Source organism: Trichosurus vulpecula, chromosome 5, assembly GCF_011100635.1.
Source record: "Trichosurus vulpecula isolate mTriVul1 chromosome 5, mTriVul1.pri, whole genome shotgun sequence".
Taxonomy (NCBI): Eukaryota; Metazoa; Chordata; class Mammalia; order Diprotodontia; family Phalangeridae; genus Trichosurus; species Trichosurus vulpecula.
The window spans coordinates 59,159,162-59,181,648 of record NC_050577.1 but is presented as its reverse complement, the minus strand read 5'-3'; the positions used below and the strand labels follow the sequence as shown (position 1 = coordinate 59,181,648).

General features: G+C 36.0%; 1 protein-coding gene across 1 annotated transcript in view; it reads right to left on the bottom strand.

Moving 5' to 3' along the window:
• MALRD1 (MAM and LDL receptor class A domain containing 1) overlaps nucleotides 1-22,487 on the bottom strand; it is a gene marked incomplete at its 5' end in the record, with an annotated part of 881,642 nt that overhangs the window by 88,021 nt on the left and 771,134 nt on the right. The window contains 2 exons of the mRNA XM_036760519.1: nucleotides 7,592-7,658; nucleotides 13,929-14,054. Coding sequence (XP_036616414.1) covers nucleotides 7,592-7,658; nucleotides 13,929-14,054 — 193 coding nt within the window. The remainder of the gene's footprint in view (nucleotides 1-7,591; nucleotides 7,659-13,928; nucleotides 14,055-22,487) is intronic.

Sequence of the window (22,487 nt, the reverse complement as noted above, 5' to 3'; positions counted from 1 at the left end):
GATGTAAACAGAGTTCAAGTCTGGAGAAAGAGTGAGGGAGGACAGGAAAAGTGGAGGAATGGCCATTTGCCCCATCTTTTTCACTACATCAAAGCCTGATTTTCCTTGCTTGCTTATATCTGTACTAGGCCAAATGGAGCTAACATTTTTTGGCATCTGAGAAAAGGAAATTGTGGAAGGTTCATTTATCCTAAAGATACTACGTAAAGAGCAGCCAGCTTATTTCAACTTCCTCCTGGAGTTGGCTTTGAAACATCAATAAACAACATAATAATAATAATGGAAAAAAATAAAAGTGCTGTGTGTCTTTTCAAGTTCACAAAGTGTAATAAAGTATTTCGGGCAATCCTCTAAATATTGCTCTTCAATCATCTGGAAAGCTTATAAGTTGGAAAAATGTTTATTTTATCCTTATCATGTGAGTATTACATTTGCGTGAGGGAGAGAAAACGTTCTGAGAGCTTCATTCTTCCAGGTTCCTTTGGCTTTTCTCAGTAATTTGCACAATGTGTGCACTTAATAAATACTTGTTGGATTGGGTTTGACTGTTGAAGTCATGTGGTTGATACCAGAGGAAAAAATTATGATAATAAGAAGAGCTGGCATTTATGTAGTGCTTTAAGTTCTGGAAAGCACTTTGGATTTGTTATCTCATTGGAGCCTCACAACATCTTTGGGGGTTCTTTGTTATCTCCATTTTAATAGAAGACAAAACTGAGGCTGAGAAAATTTAAGTGACTTGCCCAGAGTCACACAGCAGATAAATGTCTGAGGCAGGATTTGAACATAGTTTTCCTGAGTCCAAAGTCCTGAGCTCTATCTACTCTGCAATCTATCTATCTTTATCCATCACCCTTGAATAGAAGTTTCACATATATATATATACACACACACACACACACACACACACACAAGTGTATACAGAGAGAGAGAGAGAGAGAGAGAGAGAGAGAGAGAGAGAGAAGGAAGGAGGGAAGGAAGGGAGGGAAGGAAGGGAGGGAGGAAGATGTTATTGAGGGACACATAATAAACTGCACCATAGTTCAATTTACTCTCTAGTAAGTGAGCTTAGACTTGGAATGTAAGATAAACTGTATAAGAATGTATTTGCATTTCACCCTCCCTTCGCCTACCCTATAACTCTAAGTACTTACAAAAATACTCTGAAAAGAATATGTGTTAGGTATGTTTACATGTATGTGTGTATATGTACACACACATATATGTATATGCAGACATTGTGCTATAGTTATCTTTTCCCATCTCTCACGTTCTCTCATTCCTATTCTCTCCCTCCTAACTTTTTTACATTAGTTAAGTTATGAAATCAACAATTGTGTCTCTTATGTACACATGATGTGCTATGCCCCATGCTTAACAGTACAGAAAATGAAATATTTCCTGCCTCCAAGAAACATATGTTCTACTAGAAAAAAGACTAAGGTTTATTTGAAGTACCAGGATTTGTCAGAATATCACAAATGATTATGTCAAGTTAAAAAGTAAGAATAAGTAATATCCCCTTGTAATGATAATTATTAAGTAAAAGAGCAAGTTCATGACACAAAATGGTGGATTTTATACATTCCTAAGTTTGGTGCTTAAAGAGATGCTAGTGTTCAAGAGTGTGACTGGTGTGAGCCCTCTGAAGATGGGTGACTCACAGAGCATATTGTAACAGGAATGGGAACTATTTAAACAGTACTGTGCACTCAGTAGGTGCTTAGTAAACAGATGGACTAATCTAGTCATTGAAGGGAAGAGGAAATATGCAGTTAAGGGAAAAAATGACTAAGTCTGTTAATAAACCACAGACTTTTACTTGAATTCTTAGGAGAAGGAGAGTCAGGAAAGGCCAACATTTCCATTAAGATATTGCTTTCAGAAAAGGCCTGCTCTACCATCTTGTGCTCAAATAATAGTTTCCATTGAACAAAGGTCTTGGAGGAAAAAAAAAACTTTGATCTGATAAAATCAATAAACCTTTTCTCTTGATGGAAATAGTATATTCTTTCCTGTAGAATCCTCATATAATTCTTAGAGAGGAACTGTGTATCTCTTATGGAAAAGAGGTAGGGATGCTCTCATTCACCATCTAAAGCTATACAGAATGAATATAAGAAGACATTTCTTCTAACTTTTGAATTGGCATCGAACAACAACAGAATACATAACATTAACACGAATGAGTGAAAAAACCATTCGTTAAGTGCTTACTATGTGCCAAGAAGAATGCTTCTTTTGGAGAATACAAATAAAAAGCAGAAAGTAGGGGCAGCTAGATGGTGCAGTGGATAGGGCACCAGCCCTGGAGTCTGGAGGACCTGAGTTCATATCTGACCTCAGATGCCTGTCACTAGATGTGTGACTCTGCTCAATTGCCTTGCAAAAAACGAACGAACAAACAAAAAACCATAAGGTAGTCCATGTACTCGAGGAATTTACATTATAATTGGGGGGACAGAACACGTAAATGACAGTGGTGACCAGAGCAGGATATTTTGGTTTAGAAAGTCACAGGGTGGCAAGTTGAGATTGACATTCCTCTTCCAAGACCAAAGAGAGCACTGATGGGATTACAGTTCTAGAAATGGAAAGGTATGCATCTGTTTGAAGGGGCAGCAAAAGTGGAGTACAATACCGAGCTAGTAGGATTACGGGGGAGTGCTGTGAGTAACTGAAGCACCTATCAATGGCCATGGAGAGGAGAAGGGAAGGACAAGGGCTAGAATTCTAGAGATAAAAGCTTTCACTGTTTCTAAATTGTTTTGCAAACATTATCTCATTTGAACCTGATAAAGTAGGTACAGAAAGCTTGCTGAGTAAATATTGAGTGCCATGATTAAGCGGAGTTAAGTTAAAATCTCATTCTATTCCTTTCCAACTCCTTAGTTCAGAAGTGGGCCTGGAGTGAGAAAGATCTGAGTTCAAATCTGCCCTCAGACACTTATTAGTCCTATGACCCTGGGGAAGTAATTTAATTCTATCTGCCTCAGTTTCCTCAACTGTAAATGAGGATAATAATAGCACCTATCTCCCAGGGTTGTTGTGAAGATCGAATGAGAAAATAATTGTGGGGCAGTTAGTATTGTATGAATTAGTGCAAAGTTAGTATAGTATAACATTAACACCAAGTAAATCTTAGTTATTGATGTTGATGATGATGATGATGATATTATCATTCCTTTAAGCATTCATCTTGAGAGAGAGGGTGTGGACATTTTATCTCCTTACACCACGGTGCTCTCACAAGATGGAAAAAAAACCACTTGTGATCTTTCATCATAAGAGATCTAAATAATAGAAATATAGAGTTGGAGAAGAGGGATGGAGATGTTCTTACCAATTTCTTTTCATTTGTCTTCAGAGCAAAAGGATTTTACAAAGTAGTTCACTTTAATTAAAAAAAATTAACTTGACAAGCCATGGATAGTCTCTGCAGGGAAAGGGGAAGCATACTAGCTGTCTTCAAGTACTGACAGGGATAATATGTGGAGGGCAGATTAAGCTTACACTGTTGGGCTCCAGAAGGCAGAATGAGAAGCATGGCTAGACAGGTGATATTCTGAAAAAAAAATCTGAGCATTTTGGTGAATTGCAATCCTAATATGGCATCAGGGTGATGTGATGTCAAAAATAGGTCACAGAAGGCTATGCTAAAGGAAGCATAGCTTTCAGGAACTGTTGTCAGTCATTTCAGTCATGTCTGACTCTTAGTGACCCCAATTAGGTTTTCCTTGGCAAAGATACTGGAGTGATTTGTCCTTCCTTCTCCAACTCATTTTAAAGATGAGGAAACTGAGGCAAACAGGGTGAAGTGACTTGCCCAGGGTCACGCAGACATTAAGTATCTGATGCCAAAATTGAAAAGAGGAAGATAAGTCTTTCTGACTTCAGGCCTGGGACTCTATCGACTGTATCATCTAACTACCCCAGCTTTCAGAAATAGGGAGGTGATAATCCCACTCTACTTTACCTCATCAGATCTCACCCATAGTGTTGTGTTCCAATGGAGGCATGTTAGTTTATGAAGAACAAGAATATGATGGAGAGCTTCCAGAAGTGGGTAACCAGTGGGGTGAAGGGCCTTAAGTTCATGTGATATGAAGACTGATCATTTGAAGAAACTAGGTATGTTTAGCCCAGTTAAGGGACTTCTTGTTCTAGCTTTTTCTGCATTCACCTATAGTTATGGATCTTTGGAAAGGTTATTGGCTCAAATGTGAATATATTTTAAGTAAATAAGTAAGAAAACCAAAGAAACCCCATAGAGACATTTCCTCAATAGATGGAATTTTTGAAACTTCAGGTTTCCCACTGTTACTGGTGTAATTCCATGCTCTATGATGAAAAGTAGAACAAATATTGATTACCCACTGGGCAATTATTATCATAATATATAATAGACAGGTATCCAAACATCCAGTAAATAGACCTGTTAAATACTAATGCTAGTAAGTATACCCTGGCAATTAACTAGACTGCCATGTCTTATAAGTGAAGATTGCATTTCAAACGTGGACAATAACAGCAGGAAATATGATACTTAAGAGACAGCTTAGAAGTTTTAGTTTAAAAGTTCTTTATGTGATGAGTCACGGACTTATCCATAAAGAACTATGGTGCTTCATTTTTATTTTTTAATAGTTCTGAGCTGTTGATTTTAAGTAGAAATTCTTCACTTGAAGAATCCAAACATAGGGAAGAAGAAAATATACAATAGCATGTTATGCCAAAGAAAAGATAAAATATCACATATAATTCAGAAGAGTAAGCATTATTACTCTTTTTCCAATCTCCCAAAAACCAAAGCTTTGTCCTTATAATGGTCATTCAAGCTTAAATCTTGAAAGACCTTATAATACAACAAAATCTTTGGGAGAAAATACAATAAAAAAGAATTACAAAAAATATTGAACGGGTGGAAAGACCTTATGATACCAGTCTCAGATGGAAATCAGAGTGGAAAGTGAATTGGATTCAAAGTCAAAGGGCCCAAATTCCACTCCCAGCCCTGCTCCTACCTCCCTGTGTGACCTTGGACAAGTTACTTCATCAGGCTTCACATTCTACATCTGCAAAATGGATTAGATAACTTCTAAGGTTCCTTCCAGCTCTCCATTAATGATCCCACATTTTAATTTGGTTATGTGGTGCAATTTTTCCATTCTCTGATGACAGCATTGCATTCTACTGTTGATAGCTCTTCCAAAGATCCATTAACAGTGTAGATAGGACAGATTCCAAAGGAGACATAAGTATCTGTGTAGCTGATAAATGAAGCCATTTGATGCTGGAGAGGTTGCTTATCATGACAACAAAAAATAATATTTAGAGGAGGGGAAATTCCCTTTAGTGAATTCCTTTCCATATTTTATCCTTGTCAGTTTTCTTCCATATGCCTACCTCTCTTTGTCCCACCTTCAACAGAGATCAGGAAACTGGGGGTCATAACCTTTGAATGTCATTTACGAAATTCCTATTTGAGCCAGAGAGGACACAGCCAAGAATGGTAATATCTTACTGAGTTTAGTTTGGGTTAACTAAAGTATTTTAAATTTCTGAAACTTTGTTGGCATGTGGAAGAAAAGTTGAAAGGGCAAGACTAGAACCTCAAACTTGTCTCCACAAAATAAACAACTGACATTCCAGGAGAATTTACTTTAATTTGTCAGTGGAGTTTACAAATCAAAATTAGACATCTTGTCAGGCCATCGAGCTACATGTTGTAATAAAATCATTTTCATGGAATATTACATAACAAAAATTATATTTTTAAAATATTGCTAAGATTCTAAGAATCTGTTTCAGAAGAAAATTACATGATAAATTTGAAAGATCTTTTAATCCATAATTCTAAGAATTTTAACCAAATTAAATCAAATGAATACCTGACATTTACACCACACTTGAAGAAGGTTTGCAAAGTGCGTTTTGTACAATGTGCATATCATTTGAACCATAGAACAACCCTGTGAAGTAAATGCTACAGAAGTTATTGTTCCCACTTTACAGATGAAGAAACTGAGGTTCAGAGAGATTAAAAGAATTGTCCTTGGTTACACAGATGATAACTATTAGAGTTTAGATTTGATATGCTATCCACTATGCAAAATTGCCTTTCACAGTATCTATCTATCTATCTATCTATCTATCTATCTATCTATCTATCTACATATATACCTATATATATGCCTATGTAAATGTAGGCATATTTATCGAGCATGGAGTTGTGGCCAAGGTGCTGAACTTGGGATTTGTAAAAGACCTCGCTTCAGACACATCCTTTGAGAGTTACTGTGAACACAACCAAGTGACTTTATTTCTAAGTCTTTGCTCCTCTGCAAAATGGGAATAGGCATAGCTGCAGTATCTCCTTCACATAGTTGTTGTAAGGCTTAAATAAGATAATGTATGTAAGAGATTTTGTAAACCTAAAGCACTATATAAATGTTAGTTATTATTATTATATACTTATCTGGTTATTATATTATGATTTATTTTATTATAGATGGTGTATTATATATAACATATTAAATATTGTATATGCATTATATATCATATATGATATGATAATACATATACATGTATTATATAATATAAAACATATATAATATATAACATATGTATTATGACATAATACATATATTATTATCACATACTTATGCTTCTTTATTTCTTTGAAGGATAACTGCTTCCCTTGAAAGAGGATTACATATTCACATGCATATGTCAGTTTAAATACCATCAGAGGGCTATGACTCATAGCACATGGTATTCTGGAAACTTTTGTGTGATGGGTTTTAACTAAAAAAGTTATACCAGAAGACCAATCTGCAATCAATTCTCTTATAAGTAAAATAATTTTATGGGAAAAACTATTAGATTAAACAATCAAAGAAAACAATATCCTAGAATATGCATTATTTCCACTGGAATTCACAGAACTTTCATACAACTCCCAAAGGCTCAGAAAAAAATGCGAAATACCTTTGATAAGCAGTATAAATAATTCCCCAAAGAAAACTCAAGTTCTGCTTTTGATTTTTTCTCTCACTGTACATGCAAATTCTATCTTTACCTACATGTTAACCTTAACTGGTAATCAACAGCTATTCCACAAACAAAAACAAATCCCCATTATTGAATTCATTTTACCTTTTATTAACAGAAAATGAAGGTTTAGAAGATAAAATAATGGAGAAAATAAATCCTAAATTCATCCTAAATAAGAAATGGAGATTTCGGCAAATCTTGTTTCCAATTCCCATTAACACAATATTTTTTTCATGAGGATGCATATTAAAACATCATATATAGTATAAAATACAGGAAATGGTGAATGCTATTATAAAGGGACACTTTCCATCTAATGACTTTTGAAAGTTGGAAAAAACTAATTGATAAATAGTTGATATTTGTCTTAAAATATTTTCATATCTTTCTTATTCTAACTCAACAGAGTACAGATAAAAACCATCATATAAAAGTACACTCTGCATAAAGTCGTATACATTGATATTCTGTTTCAGTCTATTGAAAGTAGGCAAATTTTCCAATTACAAGCAAAGAATTAGAAAATGGTTCTTACCGACAGACGGGGATATTTTTCTCAATAACACAAGTTCCACCATTTTTGCAATATCCTATTGGGCACTCTAAAGAGAAAAATCATTGAGGCTATAGTTAATTATAAACATTATCAAGAACAAGACAGAAACATTAGCATTGTTCTTTATTACTGGGGTTAAGCCTATGATGAAAAACAATTGGGGGCTCCCTCAAAGTGAACTATTCTTTTACAGTAAAACGTGAAAGGACTCTCCTAGGTTACCCTTCAATGCTCTGAAAAAAATTTACTCAATGGTCCCCTGCTGTCCTGGAAGAGTTCATTCACTTCATATGCCTGAGTGGATAACTATAAGAGGGTAGTCTTTCTGCCATAGGACTATGTCCAAAGTGCTTATTTAGAACATGTCCATGTGACATATTGGGACTCTACATTATTCTTTGGGGCCAGTCATTTCTTTTCTGCACTCTACATGGCATTAACTGTTAGGGAAGCAGAGAAATGCTATGTGGGGGTGACTCTCATAGAAAACTTGGCTTACTCATACACTCCTGTTCACCTAACCTAGAGTTAAAAGGAGCTGCTAGAAATGTCTAAAATAACAATGCCCTATCTTTGCACAATAATTTTAACTTTTCAAATTGCTTTCTCCACTCTACCTCATTTTATAAGCATAAAATTCCATTTTATTTTCCAAATTGAAATTTCAGGGTTGGCAACCATTCTCTTATTGGTGTTATGGTTTGTGCCCCAGTTTACCTACTTCACTATCAAAACTCCTCTATTGGCCGCAGAGCTGTAACCAAGTCATGCAGCTGGCATTTCACTTTCCAGCCATTGAAATATAGCACTTTCCCCTCTTCAGCCAGTGGAAACAACCAAGTTTAGCACACAGCAGGAATGAAATAAGAAGCTGAAGAGGCTACCAGGTGAAGTGATTACTCCACACACTCCTAGGCCACACCCTAAGTCACGTTCTTCCCCAGTCCAACACAGCTCTATTCACTCCCAAACTTCTCTGAGGGACAGGGCAGTGTGTCCCAAGTATGTCCACTTCCCAGGCACAGGCAGTTGTACGGGGGCTTTTCTTTTTATTCCCTCTCAACTGAATTTGTCTTTAAACTTGACTTGACCCATTGCTAGTTATGGATATGGCTGGTGGATCACCAACCTTCCTCACTGTAATCTTTCTCACCTGACTGAAATCCCTATTATCTCACCAGATCCCAAAATTTTCCTGCCCAATTCTTCATTGCTGTAGGAACAGATTCTATAATCTTCCTGCCAAATTGCCAGGTATGGACCATTCTCTATTGGCAAAATGTTGTTCTAAGGCCCAATGGGGATACATTAAAGTAGTCAGTTAGTCAATACCTTGATGTGCCAGGGACTTCTCTCAAACACTGGGAAGACAAAGAAAGGCAAATATAGATCTGCCTTCAAGGGGATTGCTTTCTAATGGGGGAAAGACTATGCAAACAATATAAAATGTATACAGTGTTAATGGTAGTTGCAAATGGTACACATAGTCTCTGGTCTCATCAAACTTTGATAGACACTAACTTGGAAAGGCAGACCTTCTGGAAGAGAGATCACAGAACAACTTACAAAACTGGGAGAAATGAGTAGTAGATAGATTTAGAGGCAGCAGGAAGCCAAAAATAAAAGTCACTAAGGATGGCAGGAGGGGAAATCTTTGTGACTGAGATAAGTGGAAAAAGAGTCTGGCAGATGCCAGAAGAACCAAGACGTATATACCACAGTCATCAAAGAAACAGGAAACATTCTAGGAGCCAACTTGAACTGCAACTTGGCATCATTTCTGTTTCAAAAGTTTTCTAATCTTCTGTATGAACTAGAAATAACTATTCTCTTCCAATGTACTCCTGTTAGGTGAATCAGAATAAAGCTGCAGAGTATCAGAGGTAATGGAAGCAGCAGGGATTCCTGTTCATCAGGAATTAGCCAAAGGAACCCACATAGAAGATCTGGGAATGAGAGCTCACATGAGGATCATTGGGAATTTTCATGAAAAAGAATCTGTTGATTTAGCTGAAAAAACATCTCTTTCATAACAAAGGATACAAGGCCTCCTAGGCCATATTTGGATACAATGTTATATTGCTACTATTTGTCTTACTGAAACATATTATTCCTACTTAAATAGGTGCTTAACTTTAAATGGGAACCAGCAGGACTTAGCCTTATTCATCAGACTTCCTACAACATCTGTGCATACCTAGCTGCTAACTAGAGTTAGTTGTACTGACAAACATCAATTCTGTTGGGGGCTGCTATCCTTGCTTAAGTGTCATACAATCCTGTGGTGGTGAGGACTATTAAAAGTAGTATTTTCTGTATTTTATATAATATTTCCCTAACATTTTTGAATCTTCTAAGAAGGGGCTTATAACCTGTTATTTGTGAACTTAAAAAAACATATTTGGATAACCGTATTTGAAAAAAACTAACTCCCTTTGTAATCCTGTGTATGATATACACTAGATTTAAAGACACTATTTTGAGAAGGTTTCTCATCAGACTGTTGAGGGGAGATATGACATACAAAATGGTTAATATCTTCTGTTCTAATCATATTCCTTTGATACCTCATTTAAATGTCCACTATTTTACTTATGTATCTATCTACAGAGATCTACTCTTGCTGACATCTGTAAAAATGAATGTTTCCATTTTGTTTTCTGGTCCTGTTTACCTAATACCATTTTGTTTTACAGATAGGAAGAGGTGTCTGGAACTGTGAATTCATTGGTATAGAGAATACTCCATATGGAAACACCCTCTGCTGGTGCAGATCAATAATTCTTGGGTAATTTTTGAATTGCCTGGGACACTGGTAAGTAAAGGATTTTGTAGAAGTCACAGATCTAGGCTGGTCCTTTAACCTACTATTCCATCTTGCTTCTTACTAATGTTGTTATTTAACTCATTGTCTAAATGTTTCTTGTAGTACATAAGTAGTGTTTTGATCAACTTCTTTATCCCAAGATATGATAATTAGAGTAATTACAAAATCATTTCACCCCATGAACTTATGGGAGTAATAAGCACTTGAAGGAAACCCTAGGTCCAACTGACTACAATGAAATTTTTGCTTAAATAGAACCTTAAATAAAACCATTGCATTTATATCTCTCACAAATGATGTAGTCCTAAGAATTATGTTTTACTCATTCTATTCAGAAAGAGGGAAAAGTTTAAATATATGTATATATATACACATATATATTTAACTTGCAACATTTATTCAGTGTGTATAAGCTTGATATTCGTGTTAATGGCTTAAATATAGAGGTGAAGTGAGACCAGATGTTCACCATCTGTTATGTGACCACTGTTGTAATTATTGGCTGCTATGAGACATGGAGTCATCAAATTCATGGAAAAATGACCTTAACACTATTTGATATCTTAAGAGGAAAGACACATTCAGTCACTTGATGTAATTTGTATTGACATATCAACAACATTTGACAAGTCTGAAGCCGCTGTTCATAGCTCTCACTTTAATGTGTCAGTCTTCTAAATCACATTCTTCTATCTTACTTGCCATTGATGATTTGCATGATCATGGCATCTTAAAGGAAAATAAAGATGAAATCAAAAAGCAGAGCTCTTTGTTTCACTCAAACTCAAAAGCTGGGTCTGTGTACTCTTTGAGATGCCATAAATACTTTGTGAATGATGGAGGAATGAAAACAAAGCTACAAATACGGTGACGAAAACACTGAATGGGAGTGGAGGTTTGATTCAAAGGAGATCCAAATTAAGAAGATAAAAACAACACTTTCAATATTTCACCAGTGTAGAAAAAGCAGAGCTTGACATCTAGTTCGCAAAATTAATTAGATAAAATGGCAAATTACTCGTTGATAAGTTGGGATAAGCTCTTCCCCACCATCATGTCTATCAGCCTTCTTGGCAATGATCTTCTCCTCTGTCCAAGGTTTCTGTCTCCAGTGCCCCAAATGACATCAACCTTACCCACATCAACTGATGACACACTCTGTCCCCTTTACCCTGTCTTCAAATATAACTAATCATTGTTTTATATCAGTCCAACATATTAAAACTTCCTGATTACTGAAAAGTGATCAGTTTGTGTGACTAGTAGACCAAATCAGTGATGTAGAGTGAAAAGTAAGCTTAGTTCAGTCAGAAGACTTTGATTCAAGTTTCCAATCTACTTTCTGCTGTTTGGTGTTGTTGTTTTAAGCTTAAAACTCTGGCTTATATGGAGTTAATGCCAAAGATTAGAGAAGAGAGGTAAAAGAACAATTAACTGTCCTAGAAAAATATACAAGTCACCTGAAACTGATGAGCTACATCCAAGGGTCCTGAAAGAATGAGCAGAAGTGATTTCTGAGCCATCGTCCTTGCTCTTTGAATGGTCATAAAGAATAAGAGAAGTGTTGCTTGATCTAACAAATTGGAATATCTCAATTTTCACCAAAAGAGAGAGAATGGAGTCTGTAAACTATAGACAAAGATCTCTATTCTGTTTTTACCTCCCTGGGAGAATATAAGCTCTTTCAGATCAGGGACCATTTTGTATTGTTTATCTTTGTTTTTAGAGTGGCTAGCATAGTGGCTTGGACATAGAGGGTGTCATCACTAAACATCGTGCTTACAACATAGTAAGTGCATAATCAATATCCATCTATCTACCTATCTATCTATCTATCTATCTATCTATCTATCTATCTATCTATCTGTCTTTCTATCTATGTGTTTAATGCTTGACTTCTTTATTGCCTTTAAGTCCTATGCCTCATTATTTTTAAAACTAGAGAAGAAATGGATTGCCTTATTCTCCTGATTCATCTTGCTGTATACTTAGTCCTTATGTATACCATAAGTATACATCTCGATGTATACTTAGTTCCTTAATCTACCTCCTAGTACCCAATCCAAAATAGGGACATGGTAACTTGAAATAAAATATTAAAGTCAAGTGCCAATCATTTTAGTCTGTGAAAAATACATTCAAATTTTTGTCCATCGAGCCATGTCAGTAAGACTCGCTATGTTAACTCCCAGTCTCCTAAGATAAATATTCTCTGTGGCAAATCTCTTTTATGAAAGACACATGGACAGTTTACTGGTCTGGAAAAAATGAATTCCAAGGAATATAATTTGATTACTAAGACCCTGCTTTGGTCATTTATCTATATGCACTCCCCTGCACACCAAAATATATATATATATATATATATATATATATATATATATATATATATATATATATGTATATATATATATACACACACACATATAGATACATATATATATATATACACTTGAATTAGTCAGATCCACCCCAATTATTAATAAAATCATGAATTTAAATATATTTTTAATCATTGATTTATATTATCTTAGTTGTCTCAGAACTCTAGAGCCCTAGTTCTGTTCATTATTTGACATATACTCTCCATGGCATAGTCTAATTTGGATTATTGGGAGGACTATTACAGTAGATTTCATGGAGAACTAAAGAATAACTTCAATCAGCTTTTTTAGAGGGAAAGAGATCGTGCAACTGAAAAGGCCATCTCCTTTATGAAGAAGAGGAGTTAGGAAATGTGTAGGTTTCTATCACTACCATATTTGGTTTTCTGTTGTAAAGTAAGGCAGAATGGTAGCACAGATGATGTACCTCCTGGTTTTGGAATCCCCAAATCTTGGGACAAAATCTCAAATTCTGTTATGTGTTATCTGTGTGACCATGGATACATTCCAACCCCACCCCCTTCCTGGGCCTCAGTTTTCTCACCTGTAAAGTGAAGATAACAAATGTAGTCCTTATTTCAAAAGATTATTATGAGGCTCAAGTGAGATAATCTATGTAAAGCACTTTGTAAATCACTATATGAATATGGATTGTTTTTTATAATAGCAGGTTTCCTTGTTACTATTCGTAATGCATTTTATTAAAAAAAAAGGTGATTACATATCATTAGCTACTTACCTGTTTTTATTTTTGTATTTAATAAATGAATAGGATGTGTTTTCAAGTCCCAGCTCCACCACCATTAGCTGCATAATCTCGGGTAAGTAATTCAACCTCTCTGGGACTCACTTTCCTCATCTTTAAAATGAAGGAGTTTGGAATGATTACCTTCTAAGGTCCTTTATAGCTCTAAATCTATGATTAAATTTCAAAGGTAGCAAGAAGTGCTACCTTTCCTCCTGCTACCTCCAACTCATCACAGCAGTTTATGTTCCACTCCAGACTTACTCAGAATATGAGCTTTTATTTTATTTACTCTACAGATTTAATAAAAATCACTCCAGGTGTCTACTGTAAATGGTATTTTAATGAAAAGAGGAGTACCTGAGCAGCTGGACTCATCAAGTTGGAAATCAGCGCAGTCCACAAAGCCATCACAAAGCTGGAATGCTGGGATGCAGCTATTAGTTGATGGACACAACAGAGAGCCATCCAAACAATGTCTACTGGCTGAAAAATAATAGTGATTATAATTACAAACACGTCTCTTATTCACTGAGCCTACACTAATAGATAGCTACTTAGCATACTAAAGCACAGGACCTAGAGTCAGAAGAACTGATTTTGAGCCTAACTTGGTCACTTACTAGTTGTGAGACCCTGAGTGAGTCACTTGAGTCATTCAAATGCCTTAGAGTCACACAACCAGTAAGTCAACCTCTCTCAGCCTCATTTTCCACATCTGTAAGATGGGGATTGTTATTAACAACTTCTCTCACACCACTGTTTAAAGGATCAGATAAGATTATATGCCACTTTTAAAATAAGGAAGCATTATATAGGTGGCAATAATAATTATTATCATGTTAATTATTATTACTCCACTAAATCTAGGGTTCCTAACTGGGGGTAATGAACTTATTTTTTTTTACTATTATTTTAATAATGGTATTTCAAGATGACATTTTTCCTCGGTAATCCTTTGTATTTCATTTTATGCATTTAAAAACACTATTGTGGAAAGATCTCCATAATCTTCACCATTCTACCAAAATCCATGACTTAAAAAAAATTAAAAAAAAAACTCTTCTCTATGTGCTGGAAGGTCTTCCTCATTTGCATTTACCTGCTTTCTCAGAATAAATTTCTTTTTTTATGGACTGTCTCAATTATTGAGTGGGGGAACACGGACACTTAGTTGAATTGTAGTAATGAGGGTGAGATAATTTTTCAGGATATACACTAGTCTGTGCTTCTCTCAGTATTTGCTAGAGGCCAGAGTCACCCTTCACATTTCTACACACCTTAGTAGGCATGTGGTTCCTGCTATTGTCTCAGCTGCTCTTTTATGGTCCCTCATTCTATGTGCCTCTGAATGGACAGTGAGGGACAACATGATCAATGGCTAAATCTTCAATTTGCCCTGGAGTCTAAGTCACCTATGATTACTGAGCACTTATAAATTCAATTTGACAATTATTTATCTCATAGATTTTTAGAAAAAATGCTTATTAAACCCCTACTTTGTGCGTGGTAATGTACATTGTGCCTACAAGGACAAAGATGAAATAATCTTTGCCCTGAAAACATTTACATCTATTGGACTGATACAACATGTACATAAGAATATATGTGTTCATGAAATTATAAATTAATACAAATAATTTCTTTATGAAGAGTATTAACAACTAGAGATCAAAGAAGGTGCCATGTAGATGGTGACACTTGAGATACATTTTAAAGGATCAAGGGATTCCAGGAGGCAGAGGTGAGGAGAGAGAATTCTAGATATGAAAGACACCTTGTGCAAAAGAAATAGCTATGAAAGATGAAGTGCTTTCATTGTATGAGGAATAATATTAAAAAAAACTGCACAGGGAGACAGGAAAGAGATTGTGAAAGCCTTGAATTGCCAGGTTGTGGATTTTACATTTTATCCTAGAGGCAATACATGGGGAAATTATAAAAGAAAAAGTTAGTGTGGACAGGATTGGGTGAGAAATATGGTTAAATCTGTGTTTTAGGAATATGAGATTGTCAGCTGAATGGAGGATTGATTGAAGAAGAAAGAGGCTGGGGATAGGCTACCAATTAGGAGGCTATTGAAAAAGTCCAGGTGAGAGATAAAAAGAACCTTAACCAGTATTAAATTTTAGATGGAAGAGATAGGAGGGATGTCATGAAGGTGAAGCTGATAAGGCTTGACAATTGACTGGTTTCAGGGGATTGAAGAAGAGGAAAGAGTGAAAGTTAAGAACATGGATGAGAGAAGTGCCATCAGAAAAATAGCCCCCTAACTTTGCTCTCTATCCTAGAGGGGGGGAGGTTAAAAAAAGAAACCAACATGATCATTTTGTTGTAAACTTGCAGTTTCATGTGCAATCATTTTTTAGTGTACTATGCTATGGAAATGCTAATTTTATTCCATAAATTAAAAATAAAATCAATTTAAAAAAGAAAAGTAGCTCCCCCCTGCCCCAAAAAAGTCACCATCAACAGAAATGGAGAAGTTTAGAGGAGAGATGATTTTGGATTCTATTTTACACAGTTTGATTTGAGATGCCTTTGGCACATTGTTTCGCAGATATCCAGATAGCAATTAGTTGCGTGGGACTGAACTTCAGAAGAGAGATTGAGGTTTGAGATATAGATTTGAGAATTATCTGAACAGAGATAACAACTGAACACATGGAACTTTACGAAACCAGCAATGGACAGGGTGAAGAAAGAGAAGGGAAGAGGGAGCAAGAAAGAACTCTAGATAATGTCCACTACTAATAGATGAGAGAATAATGGGAATACATTGTTGTCCATATGTGTTGTCTTTTTCATTAGAATGTGCATTCTTTGAGAGCAGGGACTATCTTACTTTTCTTATTTTATCCCCAGTACTTAGCAAAGTGTTTTAAACAGAGTTAAGTGCTTAATTTATGTGCATTTATTCATTCATCCATTTGTGATGATGATTATTTAACAAAGGAATAGACTATAAGTAGATCAAAGGAAGAATAGTGTTATGAAGACAAGGGAAGGAGAGAGTATCCAGAAAAACAGGTAGTCAACAGTAGCAAAAACTGCAGTGTATTCAGGAAGAATGAAGATTCATAAGAAATTATTGGATTTAGCAGCAGAGATTAGTTCCAAACAAAAGCCAACTACCATGTGCAAAAGTATAGATGGATGATGACAAAATTCGTTCACTTTAAGAAGGTTACAATTTATTTAGGGAGGAGTTGAGAAAATTTGAAAGATTAAATATATAGGTGACATCAATCACAGTGTCATTAGTGATTAGAATTGGAAGCGATCACTAGTTGGGAGAAATGAGGGAAAATACCTTTTCTGAATCAAATCTAACTGAGACCAGAATGGTAGTTAAAGCTTAATAGTGAAAAACAATAACACACTCATGAGCCATGAAATATTTAATGAAGAGACATTTACTCAACCATAAAAAAGATAAATAAGGATACAACACTGATTCAAGTGGCCAAGTTTCCTCTCTACCCCCACATTCCCCTGTTCATAATGTACAAGCCCCACACATCCTCAAAAGAATGGAAATCTCATCAAACCCAGAAACACCAATTAACTCCTCATAGGCTCAACCAATTATGCCTCAGACACAAGGAAGATATATCAATGGTTCAAGATTTAATTCCAAGAGCTGACCAAAACATAATCTCACCTCCCCACTCCCTTTAAGAACCAGCTCAGCCTGCATACAACAGATACCACTTTTACCAAAGCATCATGGAAGAGGTAACATCAGAGCTAGTCTTTGAAAAATAGGAAAAGAAATTAATAGGCGGAAGTGTGGGAGAGGTCAATTTGAGGCTCAGGACAAGGTGCAAAATGATGGAGGTAGGGGAGATCCACATAGACACAGAATCTTGGGGGTAAATAGGAAATTAGATATTATCTAGTTTAACCAAAACCTGAAAAGGAACCACCTGTACATTCTACACCAATGGTTATCTAGACTTTTTTTAAAGAATAGTGTTGTTCATTTTTGGTGTAGGCTGTATGCAACACATTGTTGTAAAATGAGGCCCAAAAGGCAATTAGAATTAGATTGTGGAAGCTATTGAATTCAGGTTAAGGCTGCATTTTGCTTAAAAAGTAACAGGAAACCACTGAAAAATTTTGAGCAGGGGAGTGAGAAATCAAACCGCTACTTTAAGAAAATCACATTTATAGCAGTGAATGGAAAGAGATATCAAGGTAGAAAGAGTAGTCAGGAGTCAATTACAGTAAAGACAACTCTACCAAACAAGGTTGGTAGCAACAGCAGTACTTGGCAAATGATTAGGTCTGGGGAGGGAGGCAATGGTGACTGGGCAGAGGAACTGTGTAATAACTTTAAATAACTGAAAATGGTAGAGTTGTTAAGAGAAAAACAAGTAAGATAAGAGAAGGGGTAGGTTGTGGGAGAAGATTTCGGTTTTGGACATACTAAATTTCAGATGTCAGCCACTATTGGTATAAACATTCTGGAGACATTCAAATAAGTGTATACTCAACTAAACATTTTGAATTGGACTTTGGAAGAAAAGTTGACACTGTATATAAAGACGTAGTAGTTATTTGGCAAGAGATGATAATTGAAGCCATGAGAGTCAGTAAGATCATCAATCGATCAATCTGTGAACAAGCAATTATCAAGCACTAAATGCTGGTCATTATGCTAGGTGTTAACGATACAAAGTCAAAATAAATGAAACAATCCTCACTCTTAAGTTGCTTAATTTCTATCCAGAACATGACTGACCAAAAGAGTGAAAAGAGAAATGGAGGGCCAAAGACAGAGCCCTAGGGCAAACCTACACTTAGGGGTCAGAATTAAAAAGAAGGAACAGAAAAGCAAATCAAAATACAGTGGTCAAAAAGATAGAAGATCCATATCAATCAGTCTAGAGAACCAATAGCACCACGATGGAGGACATGTTGACAGTATCAAACAGTGCAGAAAATTCAAGAAAGATGAAGACTAGGGAAAAGATCTGGTGATCAAGAGGACATGGGGAACCTTAGAGAGAGCAGTTTCATAAGAGCCGAAACCGGATTGCAGGGAGTTAAAGAGTGAGGAATTGGACCCATAAGGAATTGGACTCAATGAATATAAATTACTCCTTCCAGAAATCTGTGAGGAGAGAAATAGGGCCATAGTTTTGGGAAGGATGGGCAACAGGAGTAAGTGAAGTATTTGAGGCCTGGACATGTTTCTATGCACAAAAGAAGGAGCCAGTGGAGAGGGAGAGACTGGATATGCATGAGACAAATGATCACTGGTCACATAACTACCAAGTGTGTGAGCCAAGAGTAAAATCTAGGTCTTTTCTTACTCTAGGCCCCGTGATCTTTTCACTACAAAATGTTAGCAATGAATAATGGGATCTTCATATAACTATGAAGATTCACTTAAGCTTCAACAGATTAAATTCAAATTTAATTAATCGCATTATATTAGATGTAAACTAACTTCATCTATAGTTTTAGCAACTGAGGAGTAGAACCAAGAAGGTGGGGATTACCTAGCTTTGAGGAAATTACATTACTGAAGAGACTGAGAGGGTAAAGAGAATAATAAGTTTACATTTAAATAGGGCTTTTTGTGGTATCCAAAGTATTTAAATACTCACTCATGATGAGGGTGGGAGAAGAGCAGGTACTATAAGGATTATTATTGCTTTTTTTGGAATTTTTCAACTGTAACCATAATTTTCTTGGCATAGAGAACTTCTGTTGAGGAAACTCCCTCTACCAATGTAGATGTGACTTCTCTACAGTTACAGTATAAGAGATTTACCTGGGGCACAGAGGGGTTAAGTGACTTATAGGTATGTTTCAGAGACTGGAACTGAACTAGGCATGCTGGCTTCACCTTTAAGACTGGCTTTCTAGTAGCTCAATGGTAATGCCACTTAGATATTATTTCTCTTTTTCAAGAAGATAAAACTGAGGTACATATGGATTTAGTGACCTGTCCATTTTTCATATAGTGCCTGTGTCAGAGACAAGATCCATTCTCAGTCTTCTTCACTCTATCTCCTATAATATTGCCTTTTGTTGTTATGGCAATCAAGCCATTTCTTCTCATACTGTGTAATATATTATATATATATATATGTATATGTATATGATATATATGTAAATATATAACATATATACATACATATCTTACATAGAGAGGACTTCCACAACTTCCTTGATGCCTTCCTCTGTTCCATGCAACATTTCATAGTCAGAAGTTGGGCTGTTCATTTGTTACCCCTCATTCACATAACATGACTGATGTATCATCTTGTTAAGTCATAAATGCTTTCAGTGTTGTTTATGACACTTCTCACATTGCAGGTCATAATTGGAATTATTTAAATTCACCATGAATCTTTCCATTGCCCTTTGGGTCACTGAATATACTGAGTCTACTGAGATCACAGTGTCCTAGGATTCACAGTCACATTGAATCACCAGAAAAATATCAGTGTTTGAAATCTAACAGTGATAATTGAGACTTACACATATTTATAAACTTTAAATGCACTTCATATGCATTCTCTCATTTGAGCCACACAACCCTGTGAGGTAGGCACTAGAGGTCTTAACATCTCCTTTGACAAATGAGGAAATGGAGACTCAGAGAGGTTAAGTATCTTCCCTGTGGTTATATGGTTTATAGTGTCAGAAGTGGACTTTAGACCCAAGTTTTGCTGAATCTTTTGCAACAGGGAGAAGTTAGGATTATTAAAAGCACTGCAGATTTATGCAAATGTGATAGATCCTTATTGCATTATAATTGCTTGTGTATGTGTCCAATATTAGTCTGTGACCTAAGAGAAGGTACAGACCCCGTCTTAGCTAAACTATATTTTCTCCAGGGCAGTTACATGGTACAATAGATAGAGCCTGGAGTCAGGAAGAGTTTAAATTTGGCCTTGGACACTTCCTAGTTGTGTGATCTTGGGTGAGTCACTTAACCCTGTTTGCTTCAGTTTCCTCATCTGTAAAATGAGCTGCAGAAGGAAATGGTAAAGCACTCCACTATCTTTGCCAAGCAAAACCCAAATGGGGTCAAGAAGAGTTGAACATGACTGTACCAACTCAATAACAACATTTTCTCCACTGCTTAGAATAGTGCTCTGTATGTACCAGGTGTTTAATAAATGTTTATTTTGCTACAGTTCTTCCTTGCACATTATTATTGACTTTTACTATTATTCTCAATCATTCAATCACTAAGCATTTATTATGTGCCATCTACGCTGCATGTAACACTGTTGACCACCCTTGTGCTGAATATTCTCTCCTCTCTTGCTTTTTATGATAGTACTTTCTTCCTGTTTGCCTCTTACCTGTCTGACCACTACTACTCAATCTCTTTTGTTACATCATCATTCACTTAATACCTCTAACCATGAGACTTACCCAAGGTTCTGTCCTAGACCCTCTTCTTTTCTATACTCTCAGTAATATCAACAGCTCCCATGGGTTTAATTGTCATCATTATGTAGCTGACTCCAAGATATCGTTCTCTCCCTCCCTCCCTCCCTCCCTCTCTCTCTCTCCCCCCCCCATAATGTCTTCTCTGTCTCCTCACACTGCTACCACCTCTGGCCCCCATCATCTCTGCTCACCATAATTCCAACAGTCTCCTAATTAGTCTCTATCCCGTTATTCTCTCACCAATCCTTTCCCATCCTACATAGCACTTCCAAAGTAACTTTCCTTAAACACATATCTAATATATGACTTCCCTATTCAACCAAATCCAGTGGCTTCATATTGCCTCTAGGATTAAATATAAATTTCTCTTCAAAGTCATACATAACCTAGCCCCAGCCCATGTTTCTAATCTTATCTGACCTTATAGTCTATGATTCAGTCATTCTAGCTCCCTTTCTTTTCTTAACAAATAACCCTCTATCTCCCATCACTTTGCTTTTTCCTTGACTATCTCCAATGCCTGAAATGCATTCTCTACTTCCTCTCATATAATAGAAAACTTCTCTTCATTTAAGATGCAGGTTAGGCAACATCTTCTGCATGAAAACTTTCCCAATCCCCCTAGTGCCTCACTTCCCAAACTACTTTATGCTTACTCAGTAAATGTGTGAACAAATATTTTATGTGTACAAATTATAAAGATATAAAATTAAATTATAAATACATGCAAATCATAAATGCTTAAATTTTATATATTATACATAGATGTATTCTACATTTTACATATAAATACATGTGTATTTTTAAATTTTATATTCATGTTGCATATAGTTTTTCATATATATATATAAAAATATATACACACACACACACACACACACACACATATGTATGTATTTGCTCTCTCCCAATTCAAATGTAAGCCTACCATATATAGCAATTTTTTCATTCTTTGTACTTCATCCCCAGCTCCTAGTACAGTGCCTGGCACAAAGCTGGCACTTAATAATTGACTCATTGTCTGTCCCTACCTTCTGGGAGCGTAAATATCCTGGGGGGAACAGCATGTACACATGCCATGAAATTAGTGTATGCCAAATTTGGTTTGTTTTGATTGGAAATTTGTTTGTTATCTCTTTGGTGTAAAAATCTCCTAGTAAGGAACTTCCTTTACCAACTGCTTCTCTGCAATTTATACTTTTAGAGAGTTGCCTAGGGAACTGAGAGATTCAAAGACTTCTCCAGCATGTGTCAGAGATAGGATTTGAACCTCAATGTTCTGGACCCTGAGGCCAGGTCTCTCTACATTGCAACAAGCTGATTCCCTACTTGGTACCTACTATACATCAGGCGCTGGACTGGGCATTTGAAATATAATGACAAAAAATGAAAAGAGTTCCTACCCTAAAACTGCATAAATACATAGAAAAATATTTAGAAAGTAAATACAAGGTTATTTTCCATGTGGTGGTAACAGTAGCTGGGGAGATCAGAAAA